Raw genomic sequence first — 21738 nt, forward strand, 5'->3', positions numbered from 1 at the left:
CTTGTTTTGTTTTGTTTTTTGCTTTCTAATAACCCTAGGAAGCAGCGTGGAAAAGTGGTTAAGACCATCAAGTCTCAATTAATACTGCCTCAGTTTGAATTCCAATTCCAAAATCCATAGCCATAGAAAACTTACTTCATCTCTCAGTACTTCAATTTCCTCATCTATCAAATTTAGACTACTTACTTCATAGCCTTTTTGTGAGAATTAAGTAAGATCTATATATAAGGTACTTAGAATAGGGTATGACAAAAAATTGTTGTTAGTTGTTATATACATAAGTTGTTATTATTGTATAAATAATAAAACCAAGGCCCAGAAAAACTATGTAGGGATAATGAAACTGAGATTAAAACATAAATTATTCTTACTTTGTGCTTGTTCTGTCTACCTTAGCTCAGCTGCCTCTGAAATCAATACCTTGCATTGTATATAGGTAGATTTGATCCTAGAAACTCTGGACCTTTTACTCTCATTATTTATTATTTAAACTTCCATATGAAGAGACAGAAAGTACAAGGCTCATTATCTCTACCTTACGAATAAAAAGAGGCATAGAAAAGCCCTCTGAGTGCATACCAAGTGCTCTCTTGGAGTAGAAGAGGCATGCCATATTTCGTTTTCCATTTCTTCTGAGTTTCCCACAGAGAGGCCCTTAAGTGAGTAGGAATAGGAAAAGTAAAAGAATAGGGGGCACTCTTGGGGCTCAGGGTCCTCTCATAAGTGGTGAAGAAGAATAGTTGAGAGGTAGGGAAAATAAGGCACTCCTTGGCAAGACTTTAAAACATTAGTATACATCCTTATTTACTGCATTGGCTGTAGCAGGAAGGTGTGCTAATTCCTAAATGTCATAGAAAATTAACAGCAGAGGTGTTCCCAATTGCCTCTTATTGGTGCATCCTTTGAACTGTTTCATTATTTGATTTGAGCCCTGTTCACATTGGCCTAGGTTCCAGAGAAAATGGGGGCAAGGGATGAGAACAGATGCAAGAGATATTTGGGAGACAGATTTAATCCTATCAAAAACCCTGTTATCATCAGATGTTAGTATCATTAGTCTCATGGAAAAGAAGTAATTTGTACAAGATCATAAGGTAAACAGCAAAACTTTAACTTAGGTCTTCTGACTTCAAATATAAAGGTTATCTCAGAATATCATGTATCCTCCCCATGCAGGTGGGGAAATGGTCCAGGTAATTAATATTAGAACTGAGCCTGGGACATAGGCAATGATACTGAAAACTGGACATTATACTGATGAAGAGATGCTACAGATGGAGCAGGCTTTATTTCCAGTACATAAGGAACCATATTTAGCTTTTTTGTAATTCTTTAATACTTTTATTTTACTTAGGTTACTGTTTGGAAGCAATGAGTTTAAAACCTTTCACCTACCCATTTCCAGAGACGAGATTTCTTCATGCAGGACCCAATGTGTATAAATTCAAAATTAGATATGGCAACAGCATCAGGTAATTTTAAAACTAGAAGGGCAGCCTTTACAAACACAGGTTAATACATTCCCACAGGTCATTCCTTCTCTGCCTTCACCAAGTCCAGGAGACTGGCTGAAGCAGCACCTTGTAGCTCTCTTTTCCAAGTATGTTATGTTCTATATATTTATTATTCATATAAGTTTTAAAATTAGTAATAGCATACCTTTAGGGCAGTGGTTCTCAAATTATCTCAGGACCCCTTTGCACTCTTAAAATTGAGGCTTCCAAAGAGTTTTTGATTAAATGAGTCATACTTGTCAATATTTATCATGTAAAATCAAAAGAACAATCTTAAATAATTACTTATTAATTTAAAAATACTATAACATTTTATTTAAAATAGCCATATTTTAAAAAATTAATAAGAAGATTGGCATTGTTTATATTCCTGAGACTACCCCAGGAATGCAAGGATAGTTGGATATACAAAAATCAATCAATATAATACACCACTTTAATAGAAAGAAGGGAAAAAAGACCACATGACCCTCTAAATGGATGCAGAAAAGGCATTTGACCAAATCTAGCACCCTTTCATGATAAAAATACTCAAACTAGGAATAGAAGGGAGCTTCCTCAGACGGTAAAGCATCTGCCTGCAATGCGGGAGACCCAGGTTCGATTCCTGGTTTGGGAAGATCCCCTGGAGAAGGAAATGGCAATCCACTCCAGCACTCTTGCCTGGAAAATCCCATGGACGGAGGAGCCTGATAGGCTACAGTCCATGGGGTCACTAAGAGTCAGACGTGACTGAGTGACTTCACTTTCCTCAATATAAAGTCTATATATGAAAAACCCGCAGCTAACAGCATACTCAATGGTGAAAAACTTAAGCTTTTTCCCTTAAGATCAGGAACAAGATAAGGATGCCCACTTTCATCACTTCTGTTCATCATAGGACTAGAGTTCTAGCCAGAGCAATTAGTCAAGAAAAAGAAATAAAATGCATACATATTGGAAAGGAAGAAGTGAAACTATCTCTGTTTGCAGATGACGTGATCTTTCTTTCTTTTTTTCTTTTTTGGCTGCACCACATTGCTTGTGAAATCTTAGTTCCACAACTAGGGATTGAACTTGAGCTTTCGGCAGCGAAAGCATGGAGTCCTAACGACTAGACTGCCAGGGAATTCCTGGCATGATCTTATATGTGGAAAAACCTAAAAAACCCACACAAACCAACAAAAAACGGTTAAACCTTATCAATGAATTCAGCAAAGTTATACTAAATCAACATCAGTTGATTTGTATACACTAGCAGTAAACTAGCAGTAATTTCTGAAAAGAAAATTAAGAAAACAATTTTTCTTACAATAGTATCAAAAAGAAAAAATTCTTAGCAATAAATTCAACCAATGAGATACAAAACTCACACACTGAAAACTAAAAAATGTTTCTGAGAGAAATTAAAGGAGACCTAAATAAAAAGACCTCCGTGGGAATTCCACGGTGATCTAGTGGTTAGGACCCAGGATTTCCACTGTCAGAGCTGGATTTAATCCCTGGTCAGGGAATTTAAGATTCCACAAGCCATGCAGAGAGGCCAAAAAACTTAATTAATTAATTAGAAAAATGTCTGTGTTCATGGATTGGAGGACTTAATATTGTTAAGATGGGAATTCCCTGGCAATCCAGTGATTGGGACTCTGTGCTTTCACTGACAGAGGCAGAGGTTTGATCCATGGTTAGGGAACTGTTAATAAGATCCTGCATGCCCTGTGGTGTAGCCAAATATATATATTGTTAAGATGAAAACGGTACTCAAGCAATCAGCAGATTCAATGTAATCCCTAGCAAAATCCCAATGGCACTTTTTTTTGCAAATGTACAAACCCAACCTAAAATTCATATCAAATTTCAAGGGATCCCAAATAGCCAAAACAATCTTGGAAAAGAACAGATTTAAAGTACTCATACTTGCCAATTAAAAAACTTCTACAAAGCTACAAGTAATCAAAAAGTGTGGTACTGCATAAGGACAGACATATAAACCAATAAATAGTATAGAATTGAGAGCCCAGAAATAAAACCTCACTAACATCTATGGTCAATTGATTTTTGACTAGAATGCCAAGAGCATTCAATGGGAAAGAACAGTTTCTTTAACAAATGTTTCTGGGAAAACTGGATATCCACATGCAGAAGAATAAAGTTAGACCCTTATCTTACACAATATACTATAGTTAACTAAAAATGGATCAAAGACCTAAATAAGAGCTAAAACTAAAACTCTTAGAATAAAACATAGGGGCAAATCTTTATGACTTTGGATTTGGCAGTGGTTTCTTAAATACAACACCAAACATACAGGCCTCAAAAGAAATTAGATAAATTGGACTTAGTTGATTTTATAAAATTTATATGTCTAAGAACCCTACTAACAGAGTGAAAAGGAAAACCACAGATGAGAGAAAATATTTGCAAATCATGTATCTGATAAGAGCTTAATATCCAGAATATATAAAGAACTACAACTCAACAACAAAAGATAAACGATCCAATTGAAAATGGACAAAGGACTTGAATAGTCATTTCTCTAAAGAAGATATACAAATGGCCAGGAAGTACATGAAAAAATGCTCAATATCTTTAGTCACTAGGAAAATGCAAATCAAAATTGCAATGATATACCACTTCACACCTAGTAGGATAGCTATAATTAAATAACAAAACAACAGTTGTTGACAAGGATGTAGAGAAATTGGAACTTTCATACATTGCTGGTGGGAATGTAAAATGATGCAGATACTGTGGAAACTGGTTTAGCAGTTCCTCAAAAAGTTAAAATTACCATGAAGTGAAGTCGCTCAGTCGTGTCCGACTCTTTGCGACCCCATGGACTGTAGCCTACCAGGCTCCATCCATGAGATTTTCCAGGCAAGAATACTGGAGTGAGTTGCCATTTCCTTCTCCAGAGGATCTTCCTGATCCAGGGATCAAACCTGGGTCTCCCGCACTGTAGGCAGACGCTTTACCATCTGAGCCACCAGGGAAGCCCTTACCATATGACCATATTACCATATGACCCAGCAATTTCATTCCTAGGTATATGCCAGTCACAACAGGGTAAATCTTGTATGATTCTGCTTATATGAAATATTAAAATAGGAAAACTCATAGAGACAGGCTGGGTAGAGGGAAGAATGAGGAGTTATTGTTTAAAGAGCACAATGTTTCTATTTGTGGAAATAAGTTTTAGAAATAAGGTAGTGCTGACTGCAAGCCATGGTTTTGAATGTAATATCATATGGAAAAACCTGAATGAAATTTTTGGCCAACCCGTTAATTAATGCCACTGAATTATATACTTAAAAAAATAGTTAAAATGGAAAAGTTGAGGTTATATGTATTTTACCACAACTTTAAAATGTATAACATTAATTTTAAAATAATGATATACCTATTAAGTTTTAATATATTTTTATTTAAAATAACTATATACTCCAGTATTTTTGCCTGGAGAATCCCATGGACAGAGGAGCCTGGCAAGCTACAGTCCACGGAGTGGCAAAAGAGTCAAACACAACTTTGTGACTAAACCGTATTTTCTAAAGCAAAAAATTAATGGGAGGATTGACATCACATTAAATTTCTGCAAATCTCATTAATGTCTGGCTTAATAAAAAACTGCTAGATTATCATATTTGCTTTTACATTTAATCCGTTGTGAATTTTTTCTTTTGGTTGAATTACATGAAAAATTCAGCTTTATGTATATATGTAGTTTTACATATATTTGCTGACAAAGGTCCATATGGTCAAAGGTACGGTTTTTCCAGTAGTCATGTATAGATGTGAGAGCTGGACCATAGAGAAGGCTAAGCACCGAAGAATTGATGCTTTCAAACCATAGTGCTGGAGAAGACTCTTGAGAGTCCCTTGGACAGCAAGGAGATCAAACTAGTCAATCCTAAAGGAAATCGACTCTGAATATTTATTGGAAGGACTGATGCTGAAGCTGAAGCTCTAATCCTTTGGCCACCTGATGTGAAGAGCCAACTCATTGGAAAAGATCCCGATGCTGGGAAAGATTGAGGGCAGGAGGAGAAGGAGCAACAGAGGTGGTTGGATGGCATCATTGACTCAGTGGACATGGGTTTGAGCAAACTCCAGGAGATGGTGAAGGACAGGAAAGCCAGCATGCTGCAGTCCATGGGATTGCAGAGTTGGACACTACTGATCAACTGAACAACAAATATTTGTAGTAGGGAAAGGTAGGAATATATTAATAATCTTCTCAGATCATTGTGGATATTCTTCCTTGGCCCTGCATCAAAACTTGACAAATAATAGTTGTTTATTTTGTTTCTTTCTAAATTTTTATTATTTTTTTAAATTAAAAAAAATTTTTTTAATTTTGGCTGCACAGCACAACTTGTGGGATCTCAGTTCCAGGACCAGGGATTGAACCCCAGGCCACAGTTGTAAAAGTGCCGAGTCCTAACCACTAGACAACCAGAAAACTCAGTTTCATTTTTAAAAAATATAGTAGTTTTTTAAAGGTTAGTTGCAATGTGGAATCTGAAATTATATCACTGTACTTTCTGATCTCTGCAACATTAAAATCCATTGGTCTGTCGTGTTCTTTGAAAGCTGATCTATCCTTTACCTAGAATGATTTTGTAACCTGAAATGTTTCTATGGTCGCTTGGAAAATATTGTTTCACATGCAGATTGTTCAAATGTCAACACACTTCATTATACAGTGTCAAAAAACATATTTGCTAATATCACTACCAATCTTATCAGAAAAATGTCCAAGTATTTGGAAGTTGTCAACCGCGCAGTGGTGTATAAAAGTTTTCCAAAATTCGAAATTTTACTTGAAATCCAAAAATTTATCCTTAACCACAAATACTGTCAGTTTTATTGATAAGCTCACTGTTCGCCTTTGAGAAAATGTCTGTCACATTCCCAAGTCGTGCAGGTACTTCTCAAGAGAACCATCATCTTCTGGTATGCCGCAGAAACGCTTTATCATACTTCCTGTTTTATCACAGAGTATATTAAAAATCCATTATTCGGGGTAAGATTTACAGAATTATTAAGGCTTTACTTCTTCCTCTAACATATTAAATGGAATTGAAATTTTTTTTCCTGTGTGGTGGCAAAGATGGCTACAATTGCTAGTACAGTTTAGTGCAACTGACTAGATCTGTGCTAAGGCATCAGCATTTTCACCACCACAGATTTTGCACTATGATACAAATGTCAATATAGTGAAAAAGGCAAGTAATATCTTAGTATTATTAGGAAACTAACTTTGCCCTTGGAGACTCCTTGAAAGGGTCTTGAGGACCCCTGGAGGTCCACAGATTACACTCGTACTACTGGTCTAATCAATTATTAACTGTAACGGTGGAAATGTCAGGTCTTGGCAGGGTAATGGAGAAGATATTTTGGTACAGCTTGTACCAGTTTTCTGTCTACACCACCTAGTGAGCTCTTCTTCCTTTGAGCACTGGGTCAGCACACACAATTGTTATTTAGTTATGTTCCCTTAGCTCATTGGAAATGTCACTTTTTACTAGAGTCTGTTGTCTCCAGAGCTTTTCTTCTTGGCTTACTTCTTGTCTGTTTACCTTCTAGAGGGGAAGAGGTAGAAAACAAGGAAGTCATCATCCAGGAGCTGGAGGTAGGGAAAGAAGCAATTTCTGGGAATGTTGTTTTTTAAGCTGAGGATGCATCCCTATTTAGATTTTAGTTGTTTCCTACAAACTTAGTCACAATCTCCGCTTGATTATTTGACTTCTCCCTGCCACATTTCTTCTGCAGAGAAAGGTTACTGTTTTTCCAGGGAAATTAAAGCCTATACTCTTTCTCAATTTTCCTAGTTGAAGTGTCAGCACCTTTGAGGCTAAGAGTGATTTTGTTTCCACTAGAGTTCCCAGCCACGGGCAGCTGTCTTTTGTGGTGGCTGGCATAGAGAAAGCATCTGGAGGACTGCTGCCTTCCAGGGCTCTGGGAAACCTCACCATCCCAACCACTGCCTGGTACTTGACGTTCAGGAAACTCAACTGTAAATACACAGACAAGGCTGCTGTGTCTTCATTTTAATTGGAAACATTTGCATCTGCTCTATTTCCACTTCATTTTCATTCCTTCCCTCCCAACTCTAATGGCTTTAGATTCTCCCTCAAGAGGAAGAAAAAGAAGGCGAACAAATTTGTAAACTGGTGAAAGCATTGGACAAGGAATTAAGAGTTCTGGGGCCTGGCCCCTGTTTCTAGTTCTGGCTGAACCACTAAGAAATGTGTGAGCCTTAGCAAATCACTTATCTCTCTGGGTCTTATTTGCCTCATTCATAATATGAGAGTTTTAAACTAGTGTATTCTTTTCTAACTTCATGACTGAGTGATCTATGACTGTTGTGATTTATAAAGACATATGCTGCCACATTTCAAAGAATTTGAATATAATTGTATACACAAATGCAAAACTGTGAAACCAAAAAGTTGAGTCAAAGCCTTAAAGGTACTCTTTAGGTATGTGTTGAAAAATACATTAGGATCTTTGAGGACCTCAGAGGCATCATTATAAATAGCAATTATTTTAACATAGGACCATGACAGTTTTCTGCTTATTTTAATTATGAGTAGAGCAAAATTTATTTCACTTTGCTTCATTAATATGGGCAGAGTAAAGCTCAGCACAGTAAAATATTGGAAACATAGTCTTTAGAACCAATGAAACCTGGATTTGAACTCGAGTTCTGCCTTCACAGTACAATTTTTGGGAAATTTGTCTTCCTTATCTGAGTCTGTTTCCTTACCTGTCAGTAAGATTGATAAATAATATCAGTTTTCAGGATTGTAGTGAGGATTAGAAATAGACGTATGTGGTTCTTGCTGCACAATAGTTCATCTAATGGTAGCTAGAGAACACTTATATACACTTATAATCATATAAAAATGTTGTGTTTTTTTTAAACATTTATTGATTTATTTGGCTGCACAGGTCTTAGTTGCAGGATCTTCAGTCTTTGTTGTAGCATGCGAACTCTTTGTTGCAGCATGCAGAATCTAGTTCCCTGACCAGGGATCAAAACCAGGCCTCCTGCAATGGGAGTGTGGAGTTTTAGCCACTGGACCACCAGGGAATTCCCTAAAACTTTTTGAAGTGCTTTTTATATGTTATTTCTTCTTCTTTTTTTTTTTTTTTCTTTTTTTTACTCTCATTAGTTTTGAAGCAGAAGTTATCCTTTGTCATTCACTTAGAAAACATGTATTGATAAGCAGTTTAGTCTAATGGTTAGGAGTGTAAGCTCTGGAGCCCCACTGCCTGGGTTCGTGTCTTAACTCTATCATTACTAGCTGTGTAGCCTTCCGTAAATCACCATACCTCTCTCTGTCTTAGTTTCCTCGTCGGTAAAAAGAGGATAATAGAAATCTTTTATCTTAAGAGTTCTTGAGTAGTGGTGAGTGCTCGGTCATGTCAGACTCTTTGACCATATACTGATAAGCATAGGTTAATTAGAGACTAAATAATTAAGATTTAAAGACAGTAGAAGAAAAGGTTTGACATAAACAAAAGCAAAATAAGTACATATAAATAAATACCAATATTATTCATTGGGGCTCTCCTGGTGGCTCAGATGGTAAAGAATCTGCCTGTGATGGGGTTCAATCCCTGGCTTGAGAAGATCCCCTGGATAAGGGAATGGCTACCCACTCTAGTATTCTTGCCTGGAGAATTTCATGGACAGAGGAGCCTGGTGGGCTACAGTCCATAGGGTCATAGAGAGTCCAACAGAACTGAGCAACAAATCCAGCATCTATTTGTTGAGGACCTGTTATGCTTCATCCATTGTGGTAGAGAAGGGATGCTAAGATAAATCAGGTATATATTCTACTTCAAGAAGATTTCTTAGTAAAGAAAATAAAAATATGTACATGGAGGGAATTCTCTGGCCATCCAGTGGTTAGAACTCAGCACTTTCACTGCCAGGCCAGAGTTCAATCTCTGGTCAGGGAATTAAGATTTCATAAGCCTGGAGGCACAGAAGGGGGAAAAAAAGATGCAAGGAATATAGTAAAGGCCCAAGGCTAACTACTGTGAAATTTGAGACCTGTAGTTAATTTAACTTGGGAAATCAGGGAAAATTTTGTGGAGGAGATGGCTTTTGAGTTGTGCCATAAAAGAATAAGTGGAATTTAGTCATATGATGATGGACTAAAAGGGTATTTCAGGCCAGAGCAGAGGAGTGGAGAGGTGGAAGGTATATTCAGGGAACAGCAAGTAGTTGGACTCTAAAAGAGTATGGGCTATGTGAAGAGCAGTGATAGACATAAATTGATAGGCTGGCTGAAATTAGTATTAAAGTTATTTCACTTTTTTTTTTTTCCAGGATTCTATTCGTGCGGTCTTAGGAAACCTGGATAATTTACAGCCATTTGCTACGGAACACTTTATTGTATTTCCCTGTATCCTTTCTTTCCTGGGGGGAAATGAACTACAATTCACACTGTAGATTTAAGTGGAAGCAGCAAACCCGTGCAGTTTGGAGGGTAGGTCAAGGAAAGGAGATGGAGTCTTTCCTCTAAAACAGTACTCAGGGATTCATACTGGCTACATCCTTACTCCTTAGCACATTTCCCAGATAAAAGCAAATGGGAAAGAGTATCCCATCTGAAATTCAAACATGGGAAAGCTGTCTTGGTCCCTTATCCATTTGTTTTCACTCTGTACGTGGAGATGAAATGGTTTCATGAAAGTCTGTCACCAGGTAAGTAGAACGATGTAAGTGTAGGTAGAGGAGAAGGAAAAGGGGGCGGTTGAACATCCACAGGTTAGCAGTGCTGAATGTGGTGAAATAGCCAGATCGAGCCCCCACACTGACAATGCAGAAGTCAGGAGCATGTCCTCCAAGCTAGACTGCCTGGTTCAAATCTTGGTGGATTTGCCACTTGAGTGTGTGACCTTAGATAAATTACTCAATCTTTGTATGCCTCCTTTGTGAAATGGTGAAAACTAATAATAGTCATTGAGTTGTTGAAAATATTAAATGTGTATGGGGAAATGGAAAGTACAGTGTGACTTAGGGTAATAACTCAATGAAAAATAACCTATGATATAAATAATTCCTTCCATTTTAGAGTATTTAATGACTTTCATCTTAGTAATATCTTAACCATATCTCCCAATTTTTAATCTCTGGGGGCCATTGTTATTTTTACAAATAGAGGGACAAGGAGACATCTACCAGTTTGATTTGGGGAAAAAAAAAAAAGTACAAAGGCATTATCTCAAAATATCTCAATTCATTTGTCACCGATGCCATAAGTTTTACCTTTTTTCTTTCATAATAGGGATCATCCCCATTTAAGTGACTTATTGTTATAATATTATCTGTGTCAGACTTTTTAGATGACACCGTGGAGTCACCTCTCACCACATCTCCACATGACTTGTAGATGACAATAAAATAAGGGAGGAAAAAAGTTCGGAGACACAGTATTTCTAGGAAAACTGATACCAGGTGAAAGGGAAAAGGGCACACACCAAAGTTTTATCTAGAACCAGTTCTAAGAAGTCAATGAAGAAACAGCCTTGCTTCATTATGATATGCAAATTTCCTATTGTAGGAAAATCAATGAATAGCAGTCCTCTTGGGTTGGTAAGTTTGCCTTTTCTTTATGAAATGAAAATTGCCTTTATTGCTTCTTATCTCATGTTTTGCTCTTGACTCTTCTGTTTTGCCCCTTGGTTGTTGCCCAGGTCCAATAAGGATTGTATACTCAAGAATTTTTTATCTTCTTGGCTAGATTTCTGAGACTCTGTCTATCCTTACTTAGAAAGCTGATGTTAGAAGCTGCCTTTGGCAGTTTATAGATGGGCAGTTCTCTTCACTGTGCCCTCATGTGAGCAACTCTGGAAAAAGAAAAGTCTCAGGAATCTGGTTCCTCTCTGAAGGTCCTGGCAGAGAGGAAAGCAGCAGAAGCCGTGCTGAAGAAACGAAAACGCAGAGAAGTGCCCAGCTCCCCAGCCAGGCCAGGGCTGGACAGGTCAGTGGTGTTGGGTGAGGCACTAAACCCTGCATTCTAGTTAGGCCTTGCCCTCTGTTGGGGTGAGTCACTCTGTCTCAGGGCTTTATTCATAGCTGCTTATTCGGGTGGGTAGACTAAAGGAAGGAAGCAAGTTGGTATTTGCAATGTAATTCGCAAATCTACTTCCTCAGCAAAGTAGAATGCTTCTGTTCATTATCCTCAGTGAGGACTGAGGGAATTCCCTGGTGGCCCAGTGGTTAGGACTCTGAGCTTCCACTGCAGGGGCCGCAGGTTTCATCCCTGGATGGGGAACTAAGATCTTGGTGGCTCAGGGGTAAAGAATCCGCCTGCCAATGTAGGAGACGCAGGTCTGATCCCTGGGTCAGGAAGATCCTCTGAAGAAGGAAATGGCAACCCACTCCAGTGTTCTTGCCTGGGAAATCCCATGGATAGACGAGGCTGGCAGGCTACAGTCCATGGTGTCTCAAAGAGTCGGACAGGACTGAGCAACTAAGCAACAACAAGCCGAGCAGTGCAGCCAAAAAAGAGAAAGAAAAAAGAAGACACTCAGAAGGCATAAGATATGAAGGCCCACAGCATTATATGTGAACATAGAGAAAGCCTCAGAAGAGTGAGAACGAATAAAATATAATCTTAGTTTATGCAGTGAGCAGTATATTTTTGTGCCTGCTCTCACTTTTCCAGCAGGTGTGGGTGGTTGTGTCTGCTGCATGAGGAGCCTGTGCAGCTTTTGGAACTCTACCTTAAGAAGTAGTACAGGCCGAAACATAGATGTCTGTAAGAGGGTATGCCTCAATTACTGGCTGAGGTACTGCAAATTACGGGGAGTGTTGAGCACAACTCTTAACATGTTGAAGTTACTATTGTAGGGGCTACTTATTTCTTCTTTTGATTCTCTGTCAGGGACAGAATGAGTCAGTAAGACAATTCAGTTTTTCATATTAACACCCACAGAGAGATGCTGGAATAATCCAAGGTGTGGTTTGCTCCCCAACCCAAAGTGCTTTCAACTCAGGTTCACAGAAAGCAAGTGTTCTTTTCCTGGTATTATGTGGGCACCAAGACATGCAAGGGCAGTGAGGACTCATGGGGCTGTGAGGGTAGGCCATACAGGAGCTGACCCCTACACTGTCCAAATGCATGTGTCATTGAAGAGGCGGGAAATTCCTTCCCCAGACAGGTGGGATGTGAGGGTGCTTGGAGGTATGAAGCTTTGCTTGGTTCTGTTTGACTGAATTTTTCACGGAGAAGGGGCCTCGTATCTTCCCTTTCTCTGTGTTTTGATGCCCAACCAAGTATTTCAAAATCCTGCTGTCGATCACATTTTCCCTTTCTCAACCCCTAGATCCCCAAGTGTCTCAAATTGTGATTCTGCTGTGAATTAAAGCAGCACCCAAAGAGAATTTGGCCACAGAATTCTGCAGGCCAGGAGTGGCATAAAAATAGCCAACCTGCTGAAATATTCATCTGGGATAATTTTGCTTGAATGTGATGATGTTGCCACTGCCAGTAATGTTTCTTGGGCTTTTCCTCCCACTTTAGGGCCGAGATGGGGACTTCCAGTCAAGGGCTCAGCAAAAAGAAGCCCCCTGTGGAAACCAGGAGGGTATGCACCAAAATGGAGACTTCAAGACTCTTGGCTATTTCTGTTTGGTTACGAGTCAGGATTCCTTTTACCAGCACATCTTGGTCCTAAGTACAGACTGAATTCACTGCACTCATTCTGGAAACCTCAGACAGGTTTCCCTGTGTGCAGAGCAACTTTCAGCCATCCACCCTTGCCACAGCCTGTCCTAAATGTAGCTGCATAATACACACATCGATGAATCCTTTTGTTAAAAAGCCTTCTCTTAGCTTAAAGAGCTGCTTTTTTATACTCTACAGTTGAAAAAGAAAATAGGTCTGTTGAGTTGAGGTGAGATCCAGTGTAGAATTTTTTTTCGAAAGCTTTTTGCCCTCATCTGCACTGGAGTCTGAGTCTGGGAACATCTAATTTTTACAGACAAAATAGGTTAGTATCAGCACAGGATACTGGTAAAAGAAAACTTCATTCACAGCAGTGATGGGTCGGCCTCAATAATACTTGATTCATTTTGTGAGGTCTGTGCTCCATTTAGATATTCATACATCTGCTACTCCTCCATTTTAGGGCTTCTTTTCCATAATAGTCCCTAAAATAATGCCCTTTTTCCTTGAAATAGCTGTTATTTGTGACTTTTCTTACTTCTCCACCACAGCTACAAAGCAGTATTTCCTAGCTCACCTCCCTCACCTTCCCAGGATCCAAAACATGATCAGTTATTGAGTAAACATTTATATATTCATTCATCAGCAAACATTTATTGAGTGTCTACTGTGGGCCAAGTACTAGCAAGCACACTCTCCCCCAACAGTGCTGAAAATGTAAAGCTGGGCAGACAATTTATGATAAGTGTGCTATGAACAGGAATAAAGGAAGCCCAGGGGACAAAGGGACCACAAAGGAGAGCCTCACTGAGACCAAGTGGATGTGAGAGAGAGTTCCCAGAGTAGCTCAGGGTAGCGCCAAGCACTTAGGCCAAGTGGAAAGAGTATAAGAGTACAGTGCTTTTAGTGACCTACTGGAGGGGTCAGCTCAGGCTGCATCCTAAAAGGTCTTAAAGCCACCTTCAAGATCACAGGAATTCCCTAAAACATTTTTAAGCAGAAAACTGATTTTCATTTCTAAACAATTGTGTCCCGTTTGCCAGGCATTGTGTTAGGTGCTGGAGTGCACACAAACATATAAAATCTAGTTTTTTCCCAGGAGTTCACCATTTAGTTGGAGTAGAGTGAACCCTTAAAGATGAAGACCTCTGCCTCTGTAGGCAGGGGCAGGGTACAGAGCCATGTTATTATACCCATGGCCAACTGGCCCACGGAGTGATTTCAGCAGATGGTTTCCCTCTCTATACTCTCATCCTTTCAAGAGGGAAGAAGAATAATTTATAAAGTACAAGAAGAGTACATGAAGCTCTGGAGAACAAAGACACTTTATACAACCAAGATAATTACTATTAAAGGAACACTTCCCTCACTCTCTACCCTTTTTACTTTTCTATTCTTAGTCTGACGCATCATCTCCCTCAAGAACCCACAGTTTCTTAACTCAACATAATTACCTTGTCAACCTGATACTGGGTTAGAAAAAAACTCTGAGAAAAAAAGAAAAAGAATATGTTTATTGATTTTGACTCAGAGCCCAAATGATCTCCACTGTAGACCCTGTTCCCAGAGAGCAGACGTCTCCTAATTTAACGTGATCACAGTGACTCTTAGTGCAAGTCATTAAGAGCCGGGAGAATAGAACATGCTCCTTTGGTCCAGTGCTTGATATCTTCGCTCCCCTTTGGGGGGAGTTAAGGTGTAGAAACACAGTCAGTATGGATTGTGCACATCTGTACACATAGGGAGCCTGTGCAGGGAAAGCTTAGAAGAATACAACACATACCTGAATAAGGTCTCTGTTTCATCAGAGGTGTTTAGGGAGAATGGATAAGAAGGGCAGACTCATTCCTTTTGTTACTTCAGCTCCCAGATCTAGAGATCCAGACTTTAAAAGGATAAAAAAATGGAAGAGAGCAGATGAATGGTCCAGAAGGGAAATAGACTGCCATGCACGTATCTTTCTTTTCCGCCTCTGCTACTTGACCTGCACTTTGAAGCAGAGGTGACCCTGAACGTACAGGGGACAGCTTTGCATCAGGTTTTCAGGGTATTATGTGTGGCTGGATGTCCTGGATGGTACCCTCAGTTTTATTTCAGGCTATAATGTTTTTCCTCTCTTACAACATTTGCCTGAGGAAACCTCTGTCAAGATTTCAGAAGAGCACAAAGGCTCTCTTACCTTGGAAATTTCCACTGGTTCAGAGATAGGCTGTACCTCTGCCCCAGGGCCTTTGCACTTCTGGTCCCCACTTCCAACCTTAGTCGATGCTTTCCTTAGGGCCAATGCAGCAGGATTTAAATGGCAAACCGTAGTTTCCTTAAGTTCGTGAGAATCATTCCCTCAAGCTAGAAATCATATCTAGGGCCTCTAAATTCCCCTCCACCCTACATAGAAGTGAGAGGTAGTTTCCTTCTGCCCAAGAGTTCTTTTCACTTTTATAGGAGTATGACTTAGGTGGCTGCCCATGTGGTTTGGAATTTAAGGGTTTGTGGAAAAGATTACCAGCAATATCAGCTCATGCTTAGCATGGAGGACCTGTCCTCCCTTTCCTGGCATTGCGGTGCCTCTGCCCCCTTGATTCACCCTGACAGTCGGCAGCCGCTTGCTACAGAATTCTTCACCAGCAAAATGGCTCAAGAACTCCCCAGCACTGCTGGGTGGTCAAGCCTCAGGTTTTGCCTCAATGAGGGAAGTGACCAGTTGGCAGTGATTCCCAAAAAGAAATATATAAACCGTGTTTCTGACTTAAGGTGTCTCAGAGAATATTGTAGGCTTGGAACCAGGCTATAGAGGGTCCACTTCAAAGTACGAAGGATGGTCTACAGGGCAGTAGCACAGAGAGAAACAGTAGGATTGTGTTGTGGGGCGCTGGCTGCTTATGCCAGTCATGCTTCTGCTGGCTCTAGCCACACTGGTCATGTTTACATGTTAATGGCAGTGTGCCCTTGTACATCGTGTCCTCGTCTGGAATGCCCTGCTCTCTGTGACTCCTTGATGCTGTCCATCGAGGCCTCACTTAAATATCACTTCCCCTGTGAAGTCTTCCTTGTCTAACCACCACCCACTCTCTGCACAACCTCCTCAGCACTCTATATAGACTGCTAGGGTAGTCTTATCACACTGACTGATAGTACTTAGTTTATATGTCAGTTTTACCATATAGATTATACTTTTCTCCAAGGTAAAATAAAGGTCCTCCTGATTTCTGAAACCTTGAAATTTTGTCCTTGGCAATAGCTGGCACTCAGAAACATGGAATGATAAGGTACACCCAGCTTGGTTTGTTCTTGTCTGTTAAACATTATGATTTTAGGAGGACAGTGTTTGGGAAGCTGATATGGGAAAAGGACAGAAAAATAGAACCTGTCTGGGCAGTCAGAAGCCAGACCCCAGCACTGATGTGAAATCTCTTCACCAGCAAATAGCATTCAGACCCCCAAGCTGGAAAAGAGTAAAGTTGAAGACTTTTCTTGGTCTTTTCATCAGAACAGAGAAAGAAAAACCCAGCAAGAATGCCAGAAGACCCCAGCGTTTGATGTCACCGATGTCCAGGACCAGGGTAGGTGCTGGGAAATTCATATGTGTTCTCCTCTAATAAGCATTCGGTCCTCTTTAGTCCCCTGATGAGCAAAGCAGCACAGAGCTCTGAGTCTGGGCACACTCAGTGGGCGATGTGCCTTGCTGCCGTGGAGGCGCTTGTTGGCCATTCAGTCTGGGGGCATGCTCTGGGGTAATAGGAGCCCCTGCAGGTCCCAAATGGAGTGAAAGAGGCAATGCATGTTCTTCTTGTGCTTCTGATAGCAAAATTGGTGCTCCCACAGTTTCAGAACATTCCGTGTAAGTTTTACAGAAAAGTTGGGAGGGATATGCCTTGCTTTTCTATCCCAGAGAACAATCTCTGGGAAGCTGTCTCTCCTCCTCTTCTCTTTGGGGCATTAGTGTTAATATCGAAGGTGCAGATGGTGCTCGGCAGGGGCTGGGAATGCATGTCAAGGTGTCGCCCTTTTGGCTGGCTGATCTTTCACTCAGCATGAGAATTCAGTATGGATGCAGTTATCACAGATGCAGGCACATGAGCAAAGTGAGTTCTCCAACAAGTTGTCAGTCCATGTGTAGACACACCACCCATGGTAGGTGTCTAGGATTTGAGCAGTGTAAGAAATCTCGACCTGACTTTGAAAATACTCCAAGGTCAGAATAGCCTCTTACTGAGCTGGGATGAAATTGAGAAGATCAGAGCAAACAGTGCACCTGGCTTCACTTATCCTGGTTTGAGGCTGCCTTTGGCTCATGCTCAGTGTCCTGCCTTTTTCCGCTCACATGCAAGTAGCCCTTTCCCTGCCTGAGTGTTTCCCTTGCAGACTCTAAGTGGGAGGACAGCCTGGTAGGGAAGACTATCCCACCAACGCAGCAAAACAATCCACCTCCAGCTGAGGGACCCGCAGAGCTGGGAACCAGTGGCTTCTTTGGGTTTCTGACGTAAGACAGACTTCTCTCCTGCCATTAAACTTAGCCCCATTGGATCTCTCAGGGAAAGTAGACTAGAAAAGAAAGCAGATTACCCTTATAAATCTCTATTTTGTGCAGAACAAATGATGGAAATGAGATAGAGCTTTAGGGTCCTAACTAACCTACCCCACCCTGATGTGCCCAGCATTGAATCTGATATCCCAAATGTTACTTGGACAACAACCATTCTTATTGTGTTTGGGTTATTCAGTTGATTTCATTACTACAATAGTTCCATTCTTCTCTCTGAACCTAGGCTCTGTCTTCAGAGTCCTTTTTGCAGAGTACAAAACAAATCCCTTCATCTGTCTAGAGCTCAGCCATCCCATTGCTATTGTTCTTTACTTATACTTCCAGAGTATAATTTAACTTGGGTACCTTTTCAAATGCTGTTTCAGACTTGAATTTCCAATCAGTGGTCTCAGAGCAAAAATGCCCTAGCTAGTAATAGAGCCCTAATGGGACCTGGGAGACGGGAACCAGACCTCTGGAGTCTCAACCTGCTCTGCTCTCCTTCTGCAGCTCTCTCTTCCCATTTAGGTATTTCTTCAGAAAGAGCAGCCAGTGAGCCTCCTAAATGCAGCAGTGAGAGGGGCAGTGACCCTTCCCACTCCACTCTCTACTTATGACGTTCCCGTCATGGAGAACGAAAGCCCCAGACTCCCTGAGTCCTCCTGAGGGTTTGTCCTTTCATTTGCCTCTTTACAAAGGAGTGTCCTCACCCAATTTAAATCACTAAGAATGTAAGTTTCTCAAATGCTCTAGTCTGAGAATTTTACTGCCCAGTGGGCCAGTTGGGTCTTTCATCTCTGGCACTTTGATTTCTAATGACAATAAATTATTTATGAAGACTTAATGACTGAATTTTAGTGAGGGTAGAGAGAGAGCAAACTCTTTTCTCAAGATATAGGGATCCAGTTGTTGACAGAACGCTTTGGGTAGGTGGAGTCTGTACTTGACCTCAAAACTTCAACTCTCCTGGCATGGTTAGAGAATGGGGTCTCGCAAGACTCCATGTCCTGAGCCCTGCTGCCCCTCAAGAAATCATGTCTTGTCAGTTCACCCCATTTGGCCCCAAAATACAGTCTCTTCGTAGATAAATTCTTCTCATCTAGCTACTCCTTTGGCTTTTGACAGTAATGCAGACCAGTTTACTGGATTAACTTGAAGTCAGTGTAGGTTAGAGGCATTTTTTAGCTGTAGAGATGACCAGTATTAGAATAGGCCACTTTGTAAGGTAATGAGCCCTTGTTACTCCTACTCTTTGAACAGAGCTGATTATCTGTCATGCTGGAAGTGTCTCATGGTAAATGGAAAAGTTAGGGCTGGACTGCTAAAGGGGTCTCTTGGAGACCCCTTGTTCTGATACCTTTCCTTTAGGTGGGGAGGACAGATAAGGTGGGCTACTGAAGGGCCTGGGACCTGAGGGGAGAAGGACTGAAGGGGAAGTCACTCTGCGTGAGGACTGGAGGACCAGGGACAAGTTGTGTTTACAGCCTTTGCCCTCCTGTCCCAAACACAGCCTGCTTTACAAAACTGTCCAGAGGCTCAGCTCCAGAGTCTGGAGATCTGAGTAGTGCCATTCTGACTTCCAGGCTTACAATGAACCCTTGGCAAAGTCACTTTCCTTTCTGGTTCTTATTTTCTCATCTGGAAAATCAAAGGGTAGGATTTGATGAGCTCTCAAGTGCCTTCCAGCTCTGGCTGTCTGTGTGGCTGGCTCTGCTTCTCTGAGCAGGTCAGTGAGACTATAGCCCTGGGGTGTGCGGGGCCAGAGTTAGCACTGGCTTCCTTCTGATTTCTCCCCTGCCCCAGCCCCTGTGGCTCTTGCTGATGAGGGGTCTTTTTCTAACTTGCCACATTCTCGCCCCAGGTATAATTTAGCACCATGCATGAACAGCAGATTTGGGTTCCAAATCAGCCCTGCCATGAACTAGCTGTGTGACCTTCAGTAAATTTCCTTCTTTGAACCTTAGTTGCCTCCACCTGCAACACCAGAGCCAGGGCTGGGCTAAATGATTGGATCTGCTGGGGTTGATGGCTTCAGGCTCTTCCAAGTGTCAGGTCCCTGTTATTCCAGGAACTAGGGGGAACCCCACCCTGTAGCTGACCCCCAGAATGAGAAATCATCCGCTTGACAGTGAAAGTGAAGCTCTGAAACGAACTTAGAACCCCCTGCTCCACTCTCCTCTGGCTCTGCCATGAAGCACCTCTCAGGGTATCCCCACTGATATCATCAGTGAGATGCTATCACCTCCCTTGTCCGTAAGAATCTCCTCTCCACCCTTACCTTTGCAGTGGGTAAAAGAGATAGGCAGGGCTGGGTTTAATCACTTTAAGGTTGGGCTGGCAAAGCTCTAAAGAGAAGTGTTCTGCCTGAGGTCACACAGCAAAGAAGAGAATCCAGGTGGCCACAACTCAGCCCAGTCCAGAGCCCTCTCTCTGCAAGCGTACACACACTGCCCGCTCTGCCAGGTCCTGGCCTCTCTACACCTCACTTCCCCAGCCCTGGGCCACAGGCAGCCCTAGGACAGCTAGAAAGCAGAAACCACTCTCTGAGGACCACACCTCAGAGAAGAGCAGGATCTCCCAGGTGGTTTTGCTGTGAGGCTTCGGGCAGAAGAGAGGCAGGCCTGAAAGCTGATCTCCAAGAAGGCGTGGCTCCAGGATGATGGCGAATAAATACTCGGAGAGCCAGCACCGTCTGGAGACCAGCAGGAGGCAAGAGGAGCCATTCACCAATCCATTCAGAAGCGGTGAGCTCACTGAGGCAGCAAGAGCCCCGGGAGGGCCTGGGGGCTGTAGCTAAGGGTCCTGCAGGCCCAGATGGGGCAGGTGGAGGGAGGCAGAGGTTTGTGCTCCAGATGGTGGAGGAGATTCCTGGGGAGAATCACTGCAGTGGGCTGACACGCGAGTCACTCTGGGACAGCTGCTCACACTCACACCCATCCAGAGAGGATGAGTACACACATACATGCATATACACATACACCTAAAGGCACACACAAGGAAAAGACCGCCCCTAAGGCATGCCTCACCACAGTCAGACAGACCAGCCTAGCCCCAGCTCATTCACCCAGAGGCTGCAGCATGTAAAAAGCTCCTCCCCCACACCTGCACACCCACCTAGAAACATCTATCCACCCTCTGTGTTTCAGATGCCCATGGCGTCCCCCCAGACCCTGCTCCTCTGCCTGCTGCTCCTGGCGGTCACTGAAGGCCAGAGTCGACAGGCCGCCATCCCAGGCTGCTACTTGCACCGTAAGTGACTCTGGGAGCAGAGAGCTGGGTGGAAGCAAAGAGCGGATGGATTGGACCAAGCCGGGGCACCCTTGAGGGACCCAGTGAGGCTCAGGTGGCAGGTGCTGGGCAAGCCTTCGCCAAGGCACCATTTACCACTCCCCTGTCTCCTAGCCTTCAATGTGACGGTGCGAAGTGACCGCCAAGGCACCTGCCAGGGCTCCCATGTGGCACAGGCCTGTGTGGGCCACTGCGAGTCCAGCGCCTTCCCTTCCCGGTACTCCGTGCTGGTGGCCAGTGGTTATCGACATAACATCACCTCCGTGTCTCAGTGCTGCACCATCAGCGGCCTGAGGAAGGTGAGGGGGCTGAGCTCGGCAGTGGCTCGTTGGGGTTGCGGAGACAGAGGAGGCAGGGATCTAAGATGGCCTAAGAAAGGAGCTTGGAGCAGACGCCCACCTCTCCCACAGGTGAAGGTGCAGCTGCGCTGTGGGGGGAGCCGGAAGGAGGAGCTGGAGGTCTTCACGGCCAGGGCCTGCCAGTGTGACATGTGCCGCCTCTCGCGCTACTAGCCCTTCCTCTCCCCTTGCCCTCCCCCTGGTCACAGGGTTTAGCGTCGGAGTGTAGCCCACGTATCCTGAACCTCAGTAAGGATGACAGGCCCAACCCTCTGAAAAGAGGGGGGTTTCTGCCTCTTCCCCACCTCTGCCTAGCTTCCGAACCAGTCCTTCATCAGTTCACCTCCCCCTTGTCCCTACCCCTAAATAAAGCAAGCAGATCGTGAGTTTCTCTCTTTATTAAA

At 42.3% G+C, this 21738-nt stretch overlaps 2 protein-coding genes across 2 annotated transcripts; both read left to right on the forward strand.

Moving 5' to 3' along the window:
* Positions 1-1371: 1371 nt before the first annotated feature.
* On the forward strand, positions 1372-18264 carry MAJIN (membrane anchored junction protein). The gene is made up of 7 exons (XM_068976496.1): positions 1372-1472; positions 7083-7128; positions 11406-11497; positions 13043-13106; positions 16674-16746; positions 17549-17666; positions 18219-18264. Exons 1-7 carry the CDS (start codon positions 1372-1374, stop codon positions 18262-18264), a joined length of 540 nt encoding a protein of 179 aa, XP_068832597.1.
* A 2590-nt stretch (positions 18265-20854) lies between these two features.
* On the forward strand, positions 20855-21508 carry GPHA2 (glycoprotein hormone subunit alpha 2). The gene is made up of 3 exons (XM_068975861.1): positions 20855-20957; positions 21111-21295; positions 21407-21508. Exons 1-3 carry the CDS (start codon positions 20855-20857, stop codon positions 21506-21508), a joined length of 390 nt encoding a protein of 129 aa, XP_068831962.1.
* The last annotated feature ends 230 nt before the right edge of the window (positions 21509-21738 follow it).

This window comes from Capricornis sumatraensis, chromosome 8, assembly GCF_032405125.1.
Source record: "Capricornis sumatraensis isolate serow.1 chromosome 8, serow.2, whole genome shotgun sequence".
NCBI lineage: Eukaryota > Metazoa > Chordata > Mammalia > Artiodactyla > Bovidae > Capricornis > Capricornis sumatraensis.